The sequence below is a fragment of the Mus pahari genome, chromosome 3 (assembly GCF_900095145.1).
Source record: "Mus pahari chromosome 3, PAHARI_EIJ_v1.1, whole genome shotgun sequence".
Lineage (NCBI taxonomy): Eukaryota > Metazoa > Chordata > Mammalia > Rodentia > Muridae > Mus > Mus pahari.
The window spans coordinates 56390026-56413507 of record NC_034592.1 but is presented as its reverse complement, the minus strand read 5'-3'; the positions used below and the strand labels follow the sequence as shown (position 1 = coordinate 56413507).

General features: G+C 44.4%; 1 protein-coding gene across 1 annotated transcript in view; it reads right to left on the bottom strand.

Annotated features, from left to right (window-relative positions):
* Positions 1-23482, bottom strand: part of Myo3b (myosin IIIB) — a 328196-nt gene that overhangs the window by 56152 nt on the left and 248562 nt on the right. The window contains exons 29-30 of the mRNA XM_021193757.2: positions 22626-22710; positions 21637-21733 (exon numbers count right to left, since the gene is read on the bottom strand). Of these exons, the coding sequence (XP_021049416.1) occupies positions 21637-21733; positions 22626-22710 (182 nt within the window). The remainder of the gene's footprint in view (positions 1-21636; positions 21734-22625; positions 22711-23482) is intronic.

Genomic DNA, 23482 nt, shown 5'->3' with positions numbered 1-23482 from the left:
CATTTGAAATGTAAATAAAGAAAATAATAATAAATAAAAAAAAAGAAAGAAAGTTTCTAAAGACAAAGACTCAAGACAAGAGGCTCTATCTTTGCACTTACACACACACACACACACACACACACACACCCCGGCCATGAGACATTTCCCCTGAACTCTGGTTCCATCAAGTTCCCCCTTAAGCTTTTTTCTGCCTTGTGCTTGACTCTGCATTGGGAAGATGCTCCGGAGGAGATGTCCATAATCCTAAGCCTCCTGATCCAAGGAGCAAATGGATCCCAGGAGTAATGGTGGATGAGTCTGGGCAACAGTAGCTGCTTCTTTTGTCTGTGAAATGGGAGTGTGTTGTTATTTTGTTCACAAAGATCCAATAGAAAACATTATTATTATTATTATTATTAATTTTGTCTTGTAACATAAGGCTCTCTAACATAAGAGTTTAAATAAAAAGGAAGATGAGGACTGGAGAGATGGCTCAGTAGGTAAAGCAGTGTAAATGAAAGGACCTAAGCAGGAATCCCTGTAACCCAAGAGGATGTTAGAGGTAATGCATCTGTACCCCAGCTCTCCTGTGGGCAGATGGGACACTCGCAGGTAGCTGGCACAGAACGTGCAGCAAACAACAGAGACCTGTCTCAAACGTGGTTGAGAGTGGGGACCGAGACTTGATGGTGTCCTTTGACTTTCACACAGGCACTGCCGGTGCGTGTACGCATGCGCATTTCACAATTGTTTGTAAGAATGAAACCATATCCACCTCAACCACAGCCCTAATGTGCTGCATCTGGGTCTCCTCTCCTTCACCAGCCATTTTCCTATCCCGGTTAAAGCAACAGTGAGAGTTTTTTTCCACAGACTGGAAAACTCGCTCTACAGCCAAGGATTTTTGTGCAAGATCTAAATCCGTTTTCCCAACATTTGAAATGCTAGTTCTGGAAGTCTAGTGCATTCACCCTGGGTCTTCCCCGAATACCATGCTAGTTTCCTGGCCCCCCTTAGTCTTCTTCCAGATTCGTTATGTGGAGTTTAGGTAGATATTACACTCCTGTGTTCAAATGTTCCAGGTTTCCTAATGACAAGCACCCTGTGAAGAGTAAGGTCCTGCAAACAGAACAGCTGATGTGTCTGACTCTAGGATTGAGAGGCCAGGAGAACATCACGGATGCATGACTCCTGCTTCGTCACAGAATCACCGTTTAGAGTGCGAAGCTTGAGAAACAGCGGTTTGGCTCTACAGTCTCTGTCCCTCTCTCTCCCTCCCTGCCTTCCCCTCTCTCCATCCCATTAACCCCAGGAAAGACCATGCTAACACATAATCAAAGGGCAAACCCATGTACTCTTGAGAATATCCCTCAAAGGCTGCATTAACCCACCAGGCATCGTATTACATCGTCATAACCCAAATGGCTACGGTCGTGAGAAGATGGCTTTACTTGATTAACACCGTGAACTGTCTCATCCCCACCATCCTGGGGAAAGGCAATAGGATATTACATTTAGCTGGTGCTCTCTGGAGAAGCATTTGGAACCCCAAAATAAAGAAAATGTAGCCACAAATGTGATTGTGGATATAATTTTATAAATTTCTGATATTTTCAGGTGCTATTTCTGTTCTTCCTCTAATAAGGTTAGAAAGGGGAAAGGGTAGGCTTGAGGGCTTAAAAATAGCTTTAAAAACAAAAATACCAACTTATTATCCAGACATGTGCCACCGTCCATGATCCCAACACTTTTGATGCTCAAGTGATCCTGTGAATTTCCTCCCCTGACCCCCAGTCATCTCAGCATTTGGGAGATTGAGGCAGGAGGATTGCAAGTTCCAGGCCATCCTGGGATATACAGCAAGACCTTGCCTTAAAACAAGAAGGAGGAGGACTTAAGAGGAAAAGGAACAGATGGAGGAGGAAGAGGAAGAGGAGGAACAAGAGGAAGAGGAAGAGGAGGAGGAGGGGAAGAGGAAGAAGAGGAAGAAGAGGAGGAGGAAGAGGAAGAAGAGGAGGAGGAGAAGGAGGAGAAGGAGGAGGAGAAGAGGCTTCTTCAACTAGGATACATAAGCCACTGGTTTCAATTTTTGTAGACCTTATCCCTGGGCATCTTTGCAAAAGACTATCTAATCTTTCACTAAAAACCCAGTTCCCTGACTGCCCTGCAATTGTAATCAGATTCCTAAACCAATGGTCCCTACAAGTTTCAAAGCCACTTCTGTGGCTCAGCCTTGGTATTCCAAGGGAAGCTCCCATATGAAGTCAGTGTAGTCTCCCTGATAAGCAACGATGTTGTAGGTACTCCGTCTCTGCAGAATGTGCTGCAGCAATCTGTGGAGTGCCACCCTGGAAGCCAGGGTTTCAAACAGCTATGGGGTTTGCCTCTTACTTGTGTAACAGAAGATCCAAACAAAGTCACAAAACTGCAAACCAATGCCATCTCAATGGAAATTATATTTTAAACACAAACAAACCAAGCACTCAATATGCCCCCACTCTTGGACATTTCTGAGTTCTTTGTCACTGGAGTTTCTGTGCCCAGAGGGAAGTCCCTGGCCTCCCCCACTGTCTTGTTTTCACCCTTGGCCCATTACCAGCAAACAACACACTAGGTGCTCTTTCTGCCTCCGTTTATACTCTTGTGATTTCACACACCACTTCTTAGAGAACTCAGGGGTTTTGAAAACAACTTCTGTACAAATAAATGGGCCTGATGATCGACTTCAACTGCCAACCTGTTTTCATCAAAAAAGACCTAGGGATGAGTGAAGCACACCTTTCAGTGTGTCCATGAGGGCACTTCTGCAAAGGATGGGCCAATGGGGGCCACCCACCCTGACTATGGATTCAGCACTGGCTCACAGTCTGGGGGCCTTATTGAAATAAAGAGGGAGCCAGGAGGTGGCGTATGCCTTTAATCCCAGCACTGGGGAGGCAGAAGCAGGGGGGAATCTCTGTGAGTTTGAGGGCAGCCTGGTCTACAGAGAGAGTTCCAGGACAGTCAGGACTACATAGAGAAATCCTGTTTGAAAAAACAAACAACATGGAACAAAACCACAACAAAAAGAAACAACAGGCAAGAGAGGTGGGGGGAGAGGGAGGGAAAGGGAAAAGGAGAAAGCCAATGGGGGCCTTCATTCTTTGTTCTTTCTCTACTTCCCAGATGCCACATGACCTCCTCCATCACATTTTTCCTGCCATGATGGAATGGAATCTTTTTACTCTTACGTTATTTTCTCCTGACTTTTTATTTTTCATTTATTTATTTTTTGGGGTCACAGTGATGAAAAAACTAACCGACACAGTCAGGTTTTATGGTCTTTGCCATGTCACAGCCCCACCCCACCCCTGAGAAAACGGAGATATTGGCTTGATACACAGAGAGGTTAAACAGGCAGCTCCAGTGCCCTGCCCTGCTTGGCTGCTCTGTACACACACAGAGCTTCAGCATCTCTTGGCACAACAACAACTCAACCACAGTCCACCACTGTTGCCTGAGTATATCGCATTAGAGCTCTACTGTAGGGCTTCTTGGGTGGTTCTAATACTGTTGCTTGCATGTAAAGTCGCCACACAGGATATGCCCATTATCTAAGTGTTAAATCAGACTTTTCAGAATTTGGGTCTGTGAAAAGACTATGTAAGATATAACTTTACACACAGACGTGGCTATTCTCATTGTAGGAAGCAGAAAGGACAGAAAAGCAGAAAGTGCACGTCTCGTGGTGACGTGCACTTGTCCTTGCTGCCAAAAGTGTCTGTCTGAGGAGGATCTGCTTAGGGGACCATTTTCCTTCCACTCCCACGCAGGCATGAAGACAAAGACTGTCTCTGTTAGGGTTTTATTGCCCCCACCATGACCAAGGCAACTCTTATAAAGGCAAACATCATGGCAGGAAGCATGGCAGTGTGCAGGCAGGCATGCGCTGGAGGAGCCGAGAGTTCTACTTCTTGATCTGAAGACTGTCTTCTACAGGCATCCAGGAGGAAGCTTTCTTTCACACAGGGTGGAGCCTGAGCACAGAAACCCCAACCCCACCCCGACAGTGACATACTTCCTCCAACAAGTCCTCATCTCCTCCAGTAAGGCCATACCTCCTAATAGTGCCCTTCCTAGGGCCAAGCATCCAAACACTTGACTCTGTGGGGGCCAAACTTATTCAAACCATCACACGGACCATTTCTCTGTCACCCCCATGCCGGCTTGAGGACAGGAAGATCTCCAATACCCACATCAAAATCTGGGATAGTAGTGTGTGCTCACAATGCTAGCATGCAGGCAGCAGAAACAGGCTGTTACCCCCAGTCAGGGATGCTCAGGCTTCAGTGAGAGACCCTGTCTCAAAAAACAAGGTGGATGACTGGGGAGTAACACCCGACCTCCACCCATGCACATACATGCGCATGCATACACACCACTGCATGAAAATGCATACACACAAAATTACTGTGTGATGTTCTTAAATATGAAAGGGAACACCATGCCTTCTGAAATCCTATTTTGGATCACACAGAGCCTTCTTGAGCGTTACTTAAAATCCATGGTCACGGGAGGCAATTCATGTGATGACTTAAGAATCACAAGCTCACAAAGATTTTGTTGACATTCATTTCATCAACTCCCATCTGGTCATGATGCTGGGGAGCAGCAGTTTCCATCCCACATTCTGTTTTGGCAGTGTTGACTTTATAACTGTGTATTCATTCACGCATTAAGTTTATAATTGTGCCACTTCCCCTTCATCCTCTATATAAAAATAATATATGTACATACATATATACACATAGATATGACATACATGCATAGATACACATGCATACACACACACTACATATATATATATATATATATATATATATATATATATATGAGTAACACTCGACCTCCACCCATGCACATACATGCGCATGCATACACACCACTGCATGAAAATGCATACACACAAAATTACACAATATATACTATATATATATATATATATATATATATATATATATATATATTGTGTGTGTGTGTGTGTGTGTATGCATGTGTGTATATATATCTTTCTCACAACTCACTTCCTGGGTATCTCATTTTAAAGATATGGCAATGTTAAGGGCTGGATTGACAGCACCCCCTTAAAGTTGTAAATCCCCTGGCTCAGGTGTGGAGCACTGCATTTCATCACTAAGGGTCACCATATAAACATAGACTCAATCCTCTGAATCTGTGCACTCACACACTCGACTAATCACGCTGCCCTCTGAGGAGTTGCCAGGAAGACAGCAGGGTATTCACCAGTTACACCCACACTTCTTCAAATTGATGGGCCCTTTGTTCTTCCGTGCATGCATTTTCTTTTGACCAGTGTGATCTGCGAGCTCTATAGATTGCAGTGTCTTTATGTTCAGTGTGAATGTTTGTAGTAAGTTAATTGATGAAAGTGCTATTGAAGGAATTGGAATTTCCCTACTGGCCACTTACAGCTGGCCACCTGACCAACAACATTTAGTTGCCAAATGTATTAGTTATTTCTCTTGTGACTATGACAAGACCTCTGATCAAACCAACTTAAGAGAGAAGAAATTAGTTAACAATTCAGGAGAGTTTCAGCTTCAGCACACCCTGATGATGAAAGCATGGCAGTGGGAACTTATGTCCCCATATACTAGGAAGCAGGCCAGGCAAGCCTCAAAGACCTGATCGCAATGTACCACCTCTGTAACCAGGCCCCACAACTTCCACACGCATCACCACCAGTTGAGGATCAAGTGTTCAAACATACAAGCTTGTGATGTAACCAAATTTCAGGCAAACAGATCCACAGAAACCCAAACAGTTCTCCTAACCGTAATATTTCATCTTCTCCTTTGTAACATCAATAGTCAAGCCTCTTAATCTCTAGGTTCAGATGTTTTCATGTGAGAAGTGATTTGAATAGAATCAGTTGGGAATTTCTACCAAAATAATAGTAGAACCTCTGTGCTCTCTAATGCAATATATTTTCATCATTAAAATCAAAGTGTACTTGATGTGTTTTAACCTGGTGTAGGAAGAGGGTTGTTGCAAGTGTTCTTTGCTGATTACTGAAGCCTGATGCCTTCGAAACACAGGCCTGGGGATTTCTGGGGTGGGGCTATGGGAAAAGGGTTTGAGCAGAGGAGGAGAAAGAGGAAGGAAAGCTACCCTCTTCTTTCTGGGAGGCTGAGACCCTTCGGATGATGCAAATCTAGAGTGATTATGCTTATCAATCAGATAACCTACTTAATTTCTCTTTCATCCAGAGTACTGAAGACAACAAAATAAACTTGGAGCAACCTCACCCAGGTACCTTGACCTCTATAGACTTTTCCAAGGGCTACTATTTCTCTCTCTCTCTCTCTCTCTCTCTCTCTCTCTCTCTCTCTCTCTCTCTCTCTCTCTCTCATTTTCATAACAAATGTGACTGTAGCAAACAATCAGATAGAAATGCCATCCCACAGTGTCTCCTGCTGTTCAGGCAGATGGCCGTGTCCTGTCTCACAAGTTCCACTCCTAGGGAGACAACTGTTGACCGGGAATATTTACAACATATAACTGAATGTGAGATCTAAGACGCTGTTTGAAACGAAACTAATTTCTACCCTACAGACTGCCTGTTAATTAGTCAGCCTTGTGTTACTATAACAGAGTACCCGAGGCAATCAACTTATAATGAGAATAGGTTTCTGTATCTCCTCCTTTGAAAGTTCCAGTTCAAGATTGGACAGCCTCATTGGTTTGGTGAAGGCACCAGATGGCAATGGCCAGGAGCACATGGCAGAGAAAACTATTTACCCCATGAGCTTGGAGGGAGGAAGGGAGGAAAGGACGGATGGAGAGAGGAAGAAGATAGAGAAAACATCCCATGGTCCTAGAGTCCTCCCCCAGAGGCATACCACAATGAGTTAAAAACCTTAACAGCTCCTCCAAAGGGCTTACTACCTCCTAATAACACCACCATAGGGACCAAAACTCTATCACCTGGGCCTTTTGGGAGACACTCATCCAGACTCAACACCATCCACCTGACTCAAGTCCTCAGTCAGTGAACACTGGGTACTACGTCAAACACTTCACCACTTCTGCTGATCAAATGTCATTCTCTGGTTGACCCAGAGTGAACATCGTTGAGGTCTTTCTATACTTCAACCAAAACCTTCTGCTTAGGGTAATGCAGGTAGATATAGTGGATAAGCTCACAGGGCAGCATTGCTTAGTCAGACTGACACCTGTCTCCAAAAAGGTGATGTAGGCAGCCTTTCTAGTCTCTCTCTCTCTCCTCTCTCTCTCTCTCTCTCTCTCTCTCTCTCTCTCTCTCTCTCTCTCCCTGACCTATTTAATAGATTAAAAACCCTGAACATTTTCATTTTCTCATTTTGAGGCAAACAATTTTGCATGTAGACACAGGTCATTTATTTCTTTTCTAATGAGTCACCCCTTAGCGTTCTTTCTAAAGCAGGGGAAGGTTTGAATTGAATTCTTTTTTTTCTTCTGCAGTTTGAGCACAGTGGAAATCCTATCGTTGAGTGGGATGGGAGCCTGGCCACTTATCGGGATCTGTAGGATGGGGAAGATCTTTGAAGTGGGGAAATTACTCAAACCAAATGAGCAGCAGAACATTAGGCTGCTATGAATATAAAACAGCTCTCCCATGTTCTCTGCAGTGCTTGGTAAGTGTGAGTGCTGATGGTTGAATGCTGGGGCTGGAGAGGTACTCAGCTGGCCATTAAGGGCACTGGCTGCTTTTCCAGGAGACCTGAGGTCCATTCCTGACACCAACAAGGGGGCTTACAACCATCTATAACTGCAGTTACAGGAGATCCAGGACATTTGTCCTTGAGTAGCAATGCTCTTTACTGACTGAGCCATCTTCTTTCTGGCCTCTTGATCTGCTTTTTAATATGTGTGCATATGTGTGTCTACTACACACACACACACACACACACACACACACGCACGCACATGAACACACATACACTATACATAAACTGACTCATGCGTATGTATTTGTTTTGCAGTTTTTAGAGTTAAATCATTTTCTGTTCATCCCCATGGGGCACAGGGCCATGTCTCTAAGTTTCCCAGTTTCCCTAGTGAAAAGGGAAAGTAGAGGAGGGTTTCACCACATGGCAGAAAATCCTCTCAGGTGCTGAGTGGTTTTAAAGTTTAACTTTGAGGTTCCAGAAACCACAGATGAAACTGGGTACAGGAGCAATGTGATGTTAAAATGGGGTCATGGCCAACATCTAGGAAAACAAACAAACAAAAAACAACAGAAAACCCCCCAAACCTGATGTTAACATGGGGTTATGACCAGCATTTAGGAGAAAAAAAAAATCCTTCCTTAAGTACAGAAAGTACCATCACCACAGGAAAGGGGAGGGTGACTTGGAGTGCGCACAACAGAGAGCTTCATTTCTGGCCCTCAACTTTTTAATCTGTTCCGACTCCTGCAGCTCTGGGCATTCAGATGTGGTTTGGTCTAGCAGGATCTAGCAGGTTCAGATTTTACCAAACGTTAGCTTATGGCTTAGAACAAAGCCGACATTCCCCAGACCTTTAGTCAAGGTTTTTAACATTACTGGCATTTGAGATTTTATTAAATTTTGAATTTTTTTCTGTTTTGTTTGATTCTCCTGTAAATTCTATGGAACTATACCTTAGTGGAGGAAAACATCAAACTTCAAAACAGAGAAATGGCATCTCTGAGACCACTGTGCCTCATAAAACTAGTGGCCAAAGAAGTTTAAAAAAAGAAAAAAAAGAAAAAAAAAAAGGCTAACATTGCAGTTCAGACCAACGTGAACGAGAACCTGATGAAAAAGAGCGCCCAGGACAACAGACATAGCGCTCATTTATATTGTGTGCAAATTAGCATGTAAACGTGACTCAGACATTAACCCCATAGCGTAAGATGCTCCATGTAAAACAGAAAATAATCCTCTCTCTCTCTCTCTCTCTCTCTCTCTCTCTCTCTCTCTCTCTCTCATTTTGTTTTCCTGTTTTGTTTTGTGTGTGTGTGTGTGTGTGTGTGTGTGTGTGTGTGTTTGAGGCAGGGTTCCTTTGTGTGTAGCCCTGGCTGTCCTGGAACTCTCTTTGTAGACCAGGCTGGCCTCAACTCACAGAGATCTGCTTGCCTCTGCCTCATGAGTGCTAGGATTAAAGTTGTGTGCCACCTCAATTTTGACGTCCCAACTTTGAATATAGAATTGTGTAAAGCACTCTCCTCCTTTATTAAGCATGGAAAAGTGAATAGCTGTAAAGCAGTCATTTTCATTTTAAAAAGTAAAATTGACGCAGAGACTCGTTATTTCAGTCTTTTGCAGAAGAATCCCAAGGTAAGACGGGTTCGAGTGCGCATGTCTTTAAACCCTGTGATTTCTAATCCTGCCTGGTCTACACAGTGAGTTTCAGGCCAGTCAGGGCTACACAGGAAGATTAGCTGACATATCTATGCCACGATTCCCACACCTAAGACTCAAGGGCTGTCTTGGAAGAGGAGGCAGAAAGATTATAAGAGCCAGGAGACCAAGACATCTACCGTGAGACTGTATCCTAGAAACAACAGGGAGGCTTCACCATGACACCTCTACCATATGGCTGCCTAAACAAGAGCTGACCACGTGTACCACCAATAGAGATGCTAACACGGAAGGGAGAAATCTCTCTCTTTCTGCTTCCTGCTGATCCAGCCGTAGAAGTCTCAGCTACCTTTCCAGCATCATGTCGGCCCCCTGCCGACATGCTTTCCACCAAGACAATAATGGACCAGACCTCTGAACTGTCAGGCATCCCCACTTAAATGTTTCTCTGTATGAGTTGTCACGGCCGTCGTGTCACTTCACCGCAATACAACCCTAACTAAGACACGGTATAAAACAGCCTGCAAAGGACTTGTGGAATCACCCTAGACGATCATTCCTCAGAGTGCCGCAGAGAAGACAATCTCCCCGGGGTCACTGTTCAGAATTGTCTGGAATAAGCTAAAACTCTACGTAATATGCATTTGCACCTCCGCTAGCCAGTGTTTATTTACACGAGCACCCCTAGGCACGCACGGGTGAGTTTGCTCATCGCGCTACATTAAAGAGCACCTCTCTTAATCTTCTTTTACACAGGAACAAGAATGTGATGCACACTTCCCAGGGCCTTCTCACGGCATAAGAAGAAACTGCCCTCTGAGGTGGGGACTTCCCTCATAGCTGCAATGAAAGGATGCAAGTCTGAAAGTGAAGAATGAGCAGCCTCCAAGAAATGAAGGGTTTCCTGGCCCCAAAGGGCAATTCAAGTTGAAGATCATACAGCAGAATATGTCTGTGATGGTCTGAGCTAACTGTTCAGGGCATGCGCAGATGCAACAGTGGGGAACGAAATAAGCACTCTGTAAATGGATCCTTGGGTAGTCTGCCTTTGACAAGTTGCCCAAACATTCAGGTCCAGGAGAATGAGTCAGTTGGTGCGGTAACTTTCCTTCAGAGGATGAATTCATTAGGAGCAGAAACAAACGTAGGACTCTTTGGCTCTTATCTGATTTCTCCCCAGATGTAGAGTCAGGTATTAAAAGTGGGAGTGTGGCCGCTGGGAGAGCCCAGCCATTGTGTCCTTTGCAATTAAGAGCTCTGAGCTTTCCTTCATTTTGGTTCTCAGACCTGTTTGAATTCATTCTTTAAATAGACCGCTTAGACACCTGGCACAGACTTAACGGAGAGGGATGTCATTAATTCTTGGCTTAAAAAGCCAAGGCTTTGGGAAAACCCAGTCTTCCTGTGATACTAGGTCAGTGGCTGTGGGTGGCCTGTGCTCACTGCTGAGCACCCTCAGACCTTTCCAGATGGTGAAGAAAGAAATCATCCCGAGTCAGTGGGACTGTGACTCCTGTGTGCCCACTGTTTAGGTGGATTAATGACACACAACTATCTTCAGTTACAGAAGCTGCCTGATCTGGGAAATTCCAGCTACCCACCTCCTGTGCTCTTTCAATACAGCAAAGGTTCAAAGTCACAACCCCTAGACCAGAGGTAGTTTCCGCGTGACCAGAAGACTTGACCATTTGAGTGGTGTGAAGGAGACGGAGAACTTTCAAAAGTAGCTCCCACTGGAGCAAGAAATGGCCACTGGGAATAACTAAAGGAGACTCGGTTTGTGCAGGGGTCAGGCTCTGTCCTCACCGCAAGCTCAGAGCTGGACTCTCAGTTTTGAAGGACAAGCCCGCAGTTAGAAAAAGCCTCTTAACCCACCAGGGCATCAAGCATGCACAGAGATTCACTCTCTCATAGGAAAAGGCTTAAACACCAGTGATATGTGGTAAACAGAATATGACTGAGGGGTTTGAGGGTGGAGATCCGGGGGCTGTGTTCAGTTAAGCTCGCTTTGTAACCTGAACACAGAGGCCCAGAGGTCATCACTGTGGTGATGATGGTTGCGAGAAAAATCACAGATTTTTTTTTTTGACTATCCATTATTTATTATGAGTTCCTCTCTAATCATTGATCTAACTACATCAATAGACTCATAGCTCAGTCGGAAATATACCTATTCTTGTTTAAACAAACAGTTGAACTAGGTTAAACCCAACAGCAGGCCTGGACCTTGCAACTGTGTCCCTTCCCCCACACTACCTTTTGTCCTTTATTTTGTGCCTTTGAGCCAAATTAGACCAGAAAACTCAAGACACTAAGTTCTGACCAGTGAAGTAAATAATACAGTTGCTTGGTTATAGTGGACTTCATAGTGGACCATTGACCATACTGCTAGACAATACTGTGAGCTTCTGGAACCTTTAAGAAGAGTGTGGGCCAGAAGCTGACCCAGGGGTGTCCCCTCTTCACACCCTCCTGAGGGTCCACCTCTTGGTCGAGGTGCTTGGGTGGTTTCCTGAGTAGTTCCCATAAGTACTTGGTAGAGAATTCAGTGTGGGAGCTGAAACATTGCCTTGAGTTACAAGCATAACTGCTCTGCCTTAAGCTAGGGTTTTCATTCCTGGTAAAACACCAGGACCCAAAGCAACTTGTTTATTTTATCTTAGACTTCCAGGTAACAGTCTATCACTGAGGGAAGTCAGGCCAAGAACCTAAAGGCAGGAACTGAAGCAGAAGCCATGGAAGAATGTTACATACAGGCTCCTTCCTCCTGGCTTGTTCAACCGGCATTTTTATACCATCCAGAAACACCTGCCCAGGGGAAGGGTCCCTCCCACATCAATCATCAATGAAGAAAATGTCTTACAGACTTGCCTACAGGCCAATCCTATGAAACATTTTCTCAGTTAAGATTCTTTCTTCCCAAGTGACCCTCGCTTGTGTCAAGTTAACGTAAAACTAGCCAGCACACCTCTGTCTGACAAATGTTTGCTGAATGCTTGTGCATGTGACATACTATGCTAAGCACTCCACACAGAACAGAGGTATTAAGATGTGCCAGTCCCAGGGAGAGTAAGTAATTTGCACATGGATATAGATCTGTGAGAGTGTCATGGCTCTACATTTGACCTCCCAAGTCTGTCATCATGCCCAGACCTCACCTCTTTACAGGAACTTCAAACTGGGAACAGCTCAGATGCCCATCAACAGGGGGATGAACTCCTAAGTCTAGTCTCAACATGGAGTGCTCTACAGCAGTAAAAACAAACAACTCAGTTTTCAAAAGGAAACAGAACAGAACCAAAAGCTACCCACCAAAGAGCACGTGTGTGTGGTTCTGGCTACACAAAGCTTAACAACAGGCATGGTTAAACCATGATGCTTTGGGCTGCACACCTGGGTGGCTACTCCAGGGAGAAGATCTGGAGCCTTATTACTGAAAAGGCTTTTGAGGGCTAAGGGGTGGTCGGGCTGTGGGTGCTGATGCCTGTGGTACAAGCAAAGGCATCTCCATGATAACCATCCACTGTACTGTCCACTTCCAGGTTAAGCAGTTTGTATACCATAATTTAAAATAAAAACCAACATCAACCTCACCCCTGTCACAAGGGCTTTTCTTAGTGCAGAAGGGAGAAGGGAGTGGCTGGAGACTTCACTGTTTGCCTGCTCAGTTCCTCAAAACTGCTGTCTCTCACAGGTCACAAAGGTACAGTTAAGGGTCTTCCTGGTGGTTCTCTCTTCCTGAGTACTTTCTCTAGTGGAGACACCCCTGAGATGTCCAGATTCCTTAAAGAGCGTAAATGGCTAAAGAACTCGGTGTCATAAGGGTTGCCTCAGCTGTCAGCCTGACACAAACCCAGAGTCACCTGGGGAGAAGGAGCCTCCACTAAAGCATTGTCCAGGTCAGATTGGCCTGTGGCCATGTCTGTGAGGTATTTTCTTTATTCTGTTAAATGTATTTATTATTATCGCATGCAGGTGCAGGTGCCAGAGGCTAAGTGTGGAGGTCAGAGGACAGTTCTATGGAGTCCTTTCTCTCCCTCCACCTTTGCATGGGTTCTGGGGTTTAAACTCGGGTTATGAGGTTTGCTTGGCAAGTGCCTTTACCTGCTAAGCTATCTTGCCAGCACCTACGAAGCAGTTTCTTACATTGCTAACTTAAGTGGGACGGTCACCTCACTGTGGGCGGAATCATCCATCCCTAGGCAGGTGGGCCTGGGATATAGATAAAAGCAGGCTGAGCAAGGCAGGGGATAATAAGCCAACCTGCCTCCATTTTAGGATTGAAATCCATCTTAGAGTAAAGATAAACCAGATTCATTTTTGTTTATGATTAAATCTTTTTCTCAGGGGTTGGGCTATGCCCCATCTGTAGCCTAACTACCAATATACTGCTTGTTCCAGGAACCAGCAACTATGCCTTTGCTTCTAAGTTATTACGACCACCTTGTCACCATGTCTTTGTTTCAGGGGCCCCGCTATGACCAACTTGCTTTGTTCATGTTCTGCTTCTGACTCTGTCTATTTAGCACATGGAAATCCCCTACTCCTGAGCTATAAAAACTTTTATCTTCCCCAAGTCCAATGCTGATCTCTTGAACCTCGCCATAGGGGAGAGGCGGCCATGTACACGAATGTAAACAGCTTGTTTTAATTGATGGCTTGCATTAATTAGTTTGGCCATGGTGATTTGCGTGGGTTGTCTTTCTCTTTGGATCTATGGGGACACAAGCCAGTGAACAGTGTCCCTCCATGATCTCCACTTCAGTTGCTAGGTTGACTTCCCTCCATGATGGTCTATGACCTGGAAGCCAAATAAACCCTTCCCTTCACCCGTTGTTTTCGCTCACGATATTTATCATAGCAAACGAGAACACCAAGGGAGACAAGGGCTTTCTGCACTCGACACACAGTCATGTTGTTAAGTGTCCCCCAGCCCCTTATTTAATTTGGGATTACATTTGGCTTGTCCAGCCACTGTACTTGAGTATGGCTTCATCTTTTGATATCAAACTCATCACGGCTCTCAGACTTTGGCTTCCATCTAGCCATCTGTGCCAAGCCACGACAGGAATATTTTGCAGTTAGGAACATTCTTCTCTCTGATTATAGTCATTAAAAATAGTATTATACTAGAAAAGATAATGTGAAGAGACTCAGAAGGCAAGCAGCAGATTCAGAGAAAATATGTGGAAATTATGTATTTGACATAGGACCAGTATACGAATATGTAAGGAACGTGTACCGAGTATTTAAAATTTGAAAGGAAAACAAGCAACAGAAACTTAAAGTTGGCAAAATTGAGTAGATACTTTTATGAAGATACCACCCTAAGAAGATACAAGGATGGTAAATAAGCATGTGAAAATATGTTCAGCCCCTCAGATCATCAGGACATTGCAAAGTAAAGTGACAGTGGGGGATGGCACTATACAATCAACAGATGGCTCAAACTCATGGCATTGACAACATCATATACAGACCCTAGGAATTCTGTACTGGTATGGTAACAAAACTTGACAACTTCTTACAAAGCAAAGATGCTTGTGTCACATAATCCAGTACTGACCAAAGGGAGTCAAAAACCTGCTTCCACACCAAAGTTTGCCCAAATGTTCCTAGTAGTTTTATTAATAATTACCCATACCTGAAATAATGAAGATGATTCTCAGTTGGTAAACAGATAAACAGACTGTGGTACATCTATACAATGGAATAGTATGCAGCCATCTAAACAAGTAAGCCATAGAGCCATGATAAAACATAACACAGCTTCAGGTATATATTACTAAGTGAGAGAAGCCAATCTGAAAAGGACGTGCACCGTGTTCCATTGTATGAGAGTCTGGAAGACTTTGAACAATGGAGACAATAAAGTTTTTTGTTTTTTGTTTTTTGTTTTTAAAATCAGTAGTTTCTAGAGGCTTGAGCACCAGGATAGAGGAAAGAATAGATGGAGGCACAGGTGAGGTTTGTAGCTCAGTGAGACTACTCTAGACCATATGGTGGATATCTGCCTTATTGTTTGTCAAACCCCATGGAATGCACAACACACAGAATGAACCCTTAGTTAATAATGTGTCAATACTGGCTTTCAAATGAATCGCACGGCTGCAAAAATCATTTTTTATGGTGCTAGGATTGGAGCAGAGGCTGCTGCAGTGTAAGCACATGACATTCCAGGGAGCTACAGGGAATCCCTTGGAACATGTCAGTAACAGAGGGATATAGTGGGAAGGGCTATATTGAAATCATTCACTCTTTTGCTCAGTGTTCTGGAAACAATCAGAGACTCAAAGTCCATTAAAATGCAAGAGCTGGGTGAGGTAGTGCACGCCTTTAGCCCCAGCACCAGAGAGGCGAGGAAGTCAGATCTCTGAGTGTGTTTGGTGCCAATTTGTTTTGCACAGGGAGTTTCCGGCCAACTGTGGTGGTTTGAATGAGAATGGCCCCTATAGGCTTGTATGTTTGAATGCTTGTTCCCAGAGTTGGTGGAACTGTTTGGGAAGGATTAGGAGGTGTGGTCTTGTTGGAGGGGGTATATCACTGGGGGATGATCTTTGAGGTCTCAAGAGTCCACCATCCCTGGTTAGCTCTTTCTCTGCCCATGTTTGTAGATCAGAGGTAAGTTCTCAGTTACTACTCCAGTATCATGCCTGCCTACCTGTTCATCTGCTCCCTGTCATGATGATCATAGATTCTAACTTTCTAAAACCATAAGCCCCAAATTAATGTTTTTGTATATAAGTTGCCTTGGTTAGGGTATTTTTATCAGGGCAATATAAAGTAATTAAGATACCAGCCAAGGTTACATAGCAAGTCTTTGTCTCAAATACACACACACACACACACACACACACCACCACCACCACCACCACCACCACCACCACCAACAACAACAAAAACAATAACAGCAGAAAAAAGTACTATAGCCAATTTCAGAAAACAAGCTGAAGTACAATGAAGACCAATAACTCCATTTCTACCATGAAACAATTGCATGTCTGATTTTAAAGTTAAGCTTAAAATGAAATAAAGAAGGTGGCTAAAAATAATGGGGCATTCTACATGCATCACTTAAGATATCATGGAAGCTAAAATCAGAATCCAGCCAGGCTCATTTCACAGTCCTGCCACAGGCATCACTCCTGGATGCTCAGGCCTTGACTTGGCTCCTGTATAGCACTGTCTTGTCTTCCTTGGCAGCTGTGCTCCTGATGTCCTGGGTCAATGCCCGGACTTGGCAAAGGCAGAAAGAGCATGCCAACCTAACTCTCATGGGCAGCACTGCCAAGGCAGGAACAATCTAGACAGAAATGATGTCACAGACTTTGTAATGAGCTTCCTAACAGGGCAGAAACAAGACCAGATCATGGGAGACTATGGTGAGTGTGGTGGTTTGAATAAGAATGACCCCCCATAGGCTCATTCATATATTTGAATGCTTAATCACCAGGGAGTAGAACTGTTTGAAAGGATTAGAAGGATTAGGAGATATGGCCTTGTTGGAAGAGGAAATGTGTTCCTCAGGCATGGACTTTGAGGTTTAAAAAACCCTGGCAAGGCTCAGTCTCTGTCTCTCTGTCTCTGTCTGTGTCTGTCTCTCTGTGTCTGTCCCTCTCTCTGTGTGTCTCTGTCGCTCCCTGTCTCTGTGTTTCTATCTCTCTCTGCCTGGAGATCAGATTGCAGCTCTCAGCTACTTCTCTGGCACCACGCTCACTACAACGCTCCCCACTATGATGACAATGGACTCTGAAACTGTAAGCAAACCCCTTACTCAAACTCTTATTTTTGAAAAATAAGAGTTGCCTTGGTCATGGCGTCTCTTCGAAGCAATGGGACACTAATTAAGGCAGGGAGCTTTGTGGGCTCTGCAGTGGTGGCCTGGCCGATGTTCTCATGGCTTCCAGTCACCAACTGCCAGCGGGCCTCTCTCCCTCCAGCCTTCACCACAGTCAGATCTCACTATGAACCCAGCGAGGAGGAAGGGCTGGCCACTTTTGTGGACTCTGCCTCTTCTTCATCCCTCAAACTTCTTATTATATGTAGACCCATAAGAAATCCTTGACTCTTGGCAGGAGCACTTTTAGAGAGCCCAGTTTTGGACAGAGGCCTCAGTGAAGGTTAGGGGCAAAGACAGCATTGACTTTGGAGCACTGTTATATTTGCAAAATGAATGCAAGCAACCCTCTGCGAGCACATGAGGCTTTGGGTGATCAGGAATGTAACTATCACTCCCTGACACTCAGACTTCAGGCTGACTGCCGTTCCTGGTGCCTGACAAGATTAAGAAAGGGATTCAGAGTGATCAACTCGAGAGGAAGAAATTCAGACAAAGTTGAAATCAGTTTGACGTAAGTGGAATACCCGAAGGAGCGGTCACTTCTCTAGTTACTTTTACTGGATAATTGTTTTTCTAAAATTTCTTTTTATTATAATCCACAAAACTACCAGACTGCAAACCAGGAAGCAATCTTTTAGTAACAAACAACAAACAACAGGGTTTTCAAAAATGATTCAAAAAGTGGTGTCCCAGGACAGGTTCTGGCATGTAGAAAGTATTAATAGGAATTTAAAAAATAAACATACGATTAAACAAGGAGAAGAACAAATGCCCGAGAAATACATCTTTATGTAGTAAGAATCAGTTTGAGTTTGCACATGTCCCTGTCAATCCTATTAAATATTTGACTGGTTGGATTAATGACAAAGTGGTGGGTGCCCGTCTCTTTCTAAATGCAATGTGTATATTTGAGCTTATGCGGGCCAGTTGGGAACAGTCTTGGACTGTGTCCAAATCTCAGTTTTAAGACTGTTTTGGTGGCTTCTCTAGAGCTCCAGACTGAGCACTCAGGGTTTATTCCCTGGCCCTGACCTACCAGGGTCTTTCCATCACTGTGGTGTTGTTCCTTGAGTCAGGAGGAAAACTGATGGGTGCTGGTGTTATCTTTAAAAATCATAAAGGTAAAAAAAAATCATAAAGGTCACAGAATTTTCTTTTTGTCTTCCACAAAACCAGGTTGAAATAATGGGCCATCAAAGGCAGAGAATGACTCAGGCATAATGGCTGTAATCCCAGCACTTAGGAGGCCCAGGCTTGTGGATCTCTATGAGCTGGAGGCCACCTCCATTATCAAAGCAAAAGACAAGACACTATGTATGGAGTCAAAGGGCACAGAGTAAGGATCATCATGGACCATGAAGAACACAGAGGATCCCGGCATTGTGTAGAGGGGACAACACAAAGAAAGCCAGGGAAGAAGGAATACTCAAGGCATGTCCACAGAGTAGAGAGTAGCTCAGAGATTCTGACCCACAGAAAGAGAAAGAGGGTCTGGCAGACATCAGGGCCAGAAAGGGAGACTGGTACAAGAACATAGGAAGCCTTCAATGACATGTCAAGCGTTGACACTGGAGGCTGGGGGAACCACGGAGAGTGGAGAAAGAGAATGGTGTGACCAGCTGTACCTCAGGAATGCATCTTAGACTTCTGTGCATAAGAGGGAGGAGAAAGAAGCCAGAGAAACCACTCAGGGTAGATGCGATATTTATAGAGTATAAGGAGAAAACAAAAGTGATGGTGATTGACCCAAGATCCAGCTGTTTCGATTGGAAGGAAGAGACAGCTTCAAAAAAGTACCTAAGAGCTATTTCTAAAGGTCCAATCTGCAACTTCTTAGGAAGTCTGACTTTGGGGAGTATGTTTCTGAAGACTACTAGAAAGGTAATTGTAATGCGATACGTCTCTTTTACACCCCTGGTTAAACACGCAGTATGTGTTTATTCCTGAACTACCCCACCATGGCTCAGTGCCTTACAGTAAGAACTAGCTTTCTCCATTAGCCACTCATACTTGAGTACTTCTGTAGAAAGGGCAAGTCCCCACAGCTTCTGAGCATCCTTTACTGTGAGCCAGGCTGTGAGCAGTGCCCTTCACTGGCTCACTGGTCCCCACGCAGCCCTCCTGCATGTAGCTGCTGCCCCTCGCAGTTTACACACATGGATACTGCCGTAGAGCTGTTGTGCGTGATGCTGAGTTTCCATTGCAGATGAGATTGGAATAAAAGACACAGAAGGCATTGGTTAAGTACATGCTGGGGCATGTCTTTAAGGGAGTTCCAGGGAGGTTTAACTAGAGAGGAAAGAGCTACCCCCAAAATGTGTGACATCATTATGTGGGATGGGGTCCAAGACTGAGTAAAATGGGAGAAAAAGGAGGTACCCCCTGAGCCCCAGAATTCGTAGCCCTCTGCTTCATGACTGTGGATTCTCTGTGAACACTTCCCTTACACCCCTGCTGCCACTCCTTCCCACCACCAGGGACTGTTTTACCTTAAACTGTGAGCCAAAATAAACATGGTGTCCCTTAAGATGTTCTCTGTCGGGAGTGTTTGGTTTGGTTTTCTCTTCTTGAGACAGGGTTTCACCAGGTAACCATGGCTGGTCTAGAACTTTCTATGAAGACTAGGTTGACCTCGAACCCACAGAGATCTGCCTACCTCTGCCTCCCAAGTGTTGGGATTAAAAGCATGCACCACCACACTTACAAAATGTGTAAATCCATTTTATCGAAATGTTGAGAAAAGTTACCAACATATTATATAATCTGGTTAACATTGCACAGATGTGAGTGGAGAGGGGTCTGGCTTTAACCTTGCACTTCTGGCTACTCAATAACACTTATTTTCTTCTGTTTATTTTTAATGCGCAGAGGGTATGTGTGCCTGTGGATGTATTTGTGTAACCCAGAGGACACTTCCTTGTGCCATTCTCAAGAATACTGTCCCCTTCCTGTGAAGCAGGACTTTCATCGACCTGGAGCTCACCAATTTAGTCCAGACAACAGGCAGCAAACCTAGGGATCCTCGTGTCTCTGCCTCCCTCAGAGCCTGGTGTTTTTAATGTGGGCTCTGGAGACCGAACTTAGGTCCTCTGCTTGTGAGCATTTAACTGACTAGGCTCTGCGACAGCCTAGGGATTGCGTGTGTTGTAAAGTAGAACATGGCCATACTCCTGAACACTTTCTTTCTACAAGGAAACACTGCATCTGAAGGTTTGCTATCGTGAGCTGCACTATCCACATGAGAGGTTCAACTCTAGTGTCCACATCCTGTCTGCTTGATAAGAGTGCATGTTCCATGTGGGCTGGAAGAGAGCACACAGTCCGATGCACTTCCACATCAAATTACACTGCATTTTCACTGACGGAAAAATGGACAAAGAAGAATTTTGGAGTGAGCTGAGAAATAACTATACCTTTCAACAAAGCAGATCATGTCGACATTGGGCCTAACAGCCATATTTGAAGTAGAAAGCTTTCTTTTCTTTTTCTTTCTTTCTTTTTTATTTTATTATTTTTATCTTAAGTAAATGGGTGTTTTGCAGTACATATGTATGTGTGCACCACATGTGTGCCTAGTGCTTATGAAGGTCAGAAAATGTCACCAGACTCCTTGGAACTGTAGTTATAGGTGACAGTGAGCAGGGGTCAAGCTCAAGTGCTCTGGAAGAACAATCAGTGTTCTTACCTGCTGAGACATCACTCTAGTGATTTTTTTTTCCCCTTGAACTAGGGCTATATGTGTTCATAAATATATTTTCTATAATCATGTTCTATACTTCATCTTCCAGAAACAATGATTCTAGCCTGAAACCAACTTCTACCATATTGAATGGCAAAGAGTTTTAAAAAGGAACCGGAACTCTTTGGCACCAAAGACAAGTGGTGAGACATTCTTTGCTAGGATGGCCATGCTACCCAGCGTGCAGAAGCATTCTCCAAGTCCGTATTCATTGCTAAGCCAGAGAGTTTGACCTAGAAGGACGGATTCTGCTGTAGTATAGATAGCTCTTTATCTTTGCTTTAGCAGAAGAAGTTTTGCATCCGTTTCATAATTTGAGGATTTTTACAAGGGAATGTGGCCCTTGATATTCCTTTAAGCACACCCGCAGGAGGTAACTGCTATCACTGATGTATGCACTTGGCTGTTTGAGGTAGAATCTTGTTGCAACCCATGCTGGCCTCAGACTTGAGGGGTATCCAAGGCTGGTTACGAATTCTGATCTCCCTGCCTCTACCTCCCCAGTGCTGGGGTTGTGCCTCTGTGCTCATCTTAAAACTGCTACTTTTAAATATAAATATTGTCCCCAGCCTTTATGGCTTCCTGTTAACATTACTTAGTCTTACTAATTGGATCCTGACTTTTAGAGAGGCCTGCACAACGACTTTCTAGTACATATACCAGCATTCAAATGGTCGAACCGTGTGTATTCCGAGTGTCTTCCTTACCAGGTTTGAGAGAGTCTTCAGAGGGGCTCGGTCTTTGGTGAGCTGCGGCAGTGTGGGACACCAGAGAAGGTGACACATCAATTCCAGCAACTGAGAGCTGCCAAAAGATCCAATGAGAGAAAGGGCATTTTATCCTCTGATGAAGTAGCCTTAAGGACGGGCTTTCCATTAAACTCAGGGACCATGGCCCCTGACTGCCTTGGTGATGCTTGTATGCTTCCTAGGTCTTGTATAGAACTGAGTGACAGTCCTCTCCTGGGGCAGTCAGGAGCCACACGGCAATACATTCTGCCCCAGACATTTACACCCAATCCCTTCTTCATTCACTCACAAAGCAGGGCAGAAAAAAAAAAATCAGGAACATGCTAATTCTCATCTTTACTTAATTTTTATCCTTAAGAGAGAAACAAAGAAAACCTATAGGAAGGTATTAATCTGCCATTTCTAAGCACATCGTCCAAAGGATTTTTTTTTTTTAAATCTTACATATGCTCAGCAGAGTTATTGGCAAAAACTGTACATTTTCTTCATTTCACCCTTTCAACATCAAATAGGAGGCAGCAAAAATTGGATCAGACTTCAAAGCCTGCTGTGGGCTCCAAGTCACAGAGAGACGCCTCCATTTCACATGCTGAATTCAAGCAGGGTATCAAAGTGCTACCAGAGAACCTCGGGTCCTCTCTCAGAGAGAGGCTCCAGCGGCTGCAGAGTGGAGCACTCAGCAGATCACCTCAGGGAACAGCCGGCGTTTATTCTCAGCAGCAAATTGCCAGGCTTTTGATTCTTTCTTCACTGTACCTCCCTGTCCCTCCACTGAACCAGGGTTCTTTAGTTGGGCTTTTGTCTCAAAAACTTCAAAATATCACTCTAAGTTTCATGTTTTCATGGCCGGGCCAGCCAGTCACAGACAGGCTCCACGCCCATGGACATGGACTGGGATGCCCATGGACTGACTGGGTTGGGACTGAAGGAAAGGTACACCAGGTTACCTCAGCAACAGCATGTTCAGCTGCCGTATCTGCATGTCCTGAGGTGACATCACAGCCTGTTGGGGAACTCTGGGCTTGTGGGTGCCTAAAAGGACAACACAAATCATAATTTTAAAAAAAAAGCCTGAAAATTACAATAAAATTAATAGGATTACTGTTGAAAAACAAAAAAGCAACACATTGTTTTCCCTCTCCAAAACGGTATACAAACTTATCCCTTCTGCTTCTCTTGCATCCCATGCCAGTCACTGATTAAAAGGATTGACTGTCCGTGTAAAGAAATGCATCTTTCTGGTATTGTCTCTGTGTATCCCAGCCGATCCACAGCCTACGTGAAGCCTTAAGATCTGGAAGCTGCCCCTTGAAAGTTGTGTGGGTTAGTGAGCAATGCCAGGTTTGTGGAGACTTTGCTGAGCTGATGTAAGGCCGTTCTTTCTGCTCTGTGCATTTACCACATGCCGTATTCATGAGGTGCAGGTGTGCTCCATGGGCGGACAAGCTTGGGTATGGCAGGTGGAACATGGCAGGAGTCTCCTGGCTACACGATGCTTCAACAGTCATGGTGCACACTGGACCTCTGAAGCTGAGGCAGGACTGATTACGATTTCTGAAGTTACCAGACCAAGAACTTATTAACATCTAGTGAACTATTAAATTTTCATAGGAAACAAGTTTGGCACAATTGAATGTAGCCAAAAGCACAAAGCAAGGTCAAGATATTATCTTTCAGCTAGGCTTGGAGGCACATGACTGTAATCTCACATTCAGGAGGGATACTGCAAACTGGAAGCCAGACAGATCTCTCTCTCTCTCTCTCTCTCTCTCTCTCTCTCTCTCTCTCTCTCTCTCTCTCTCTC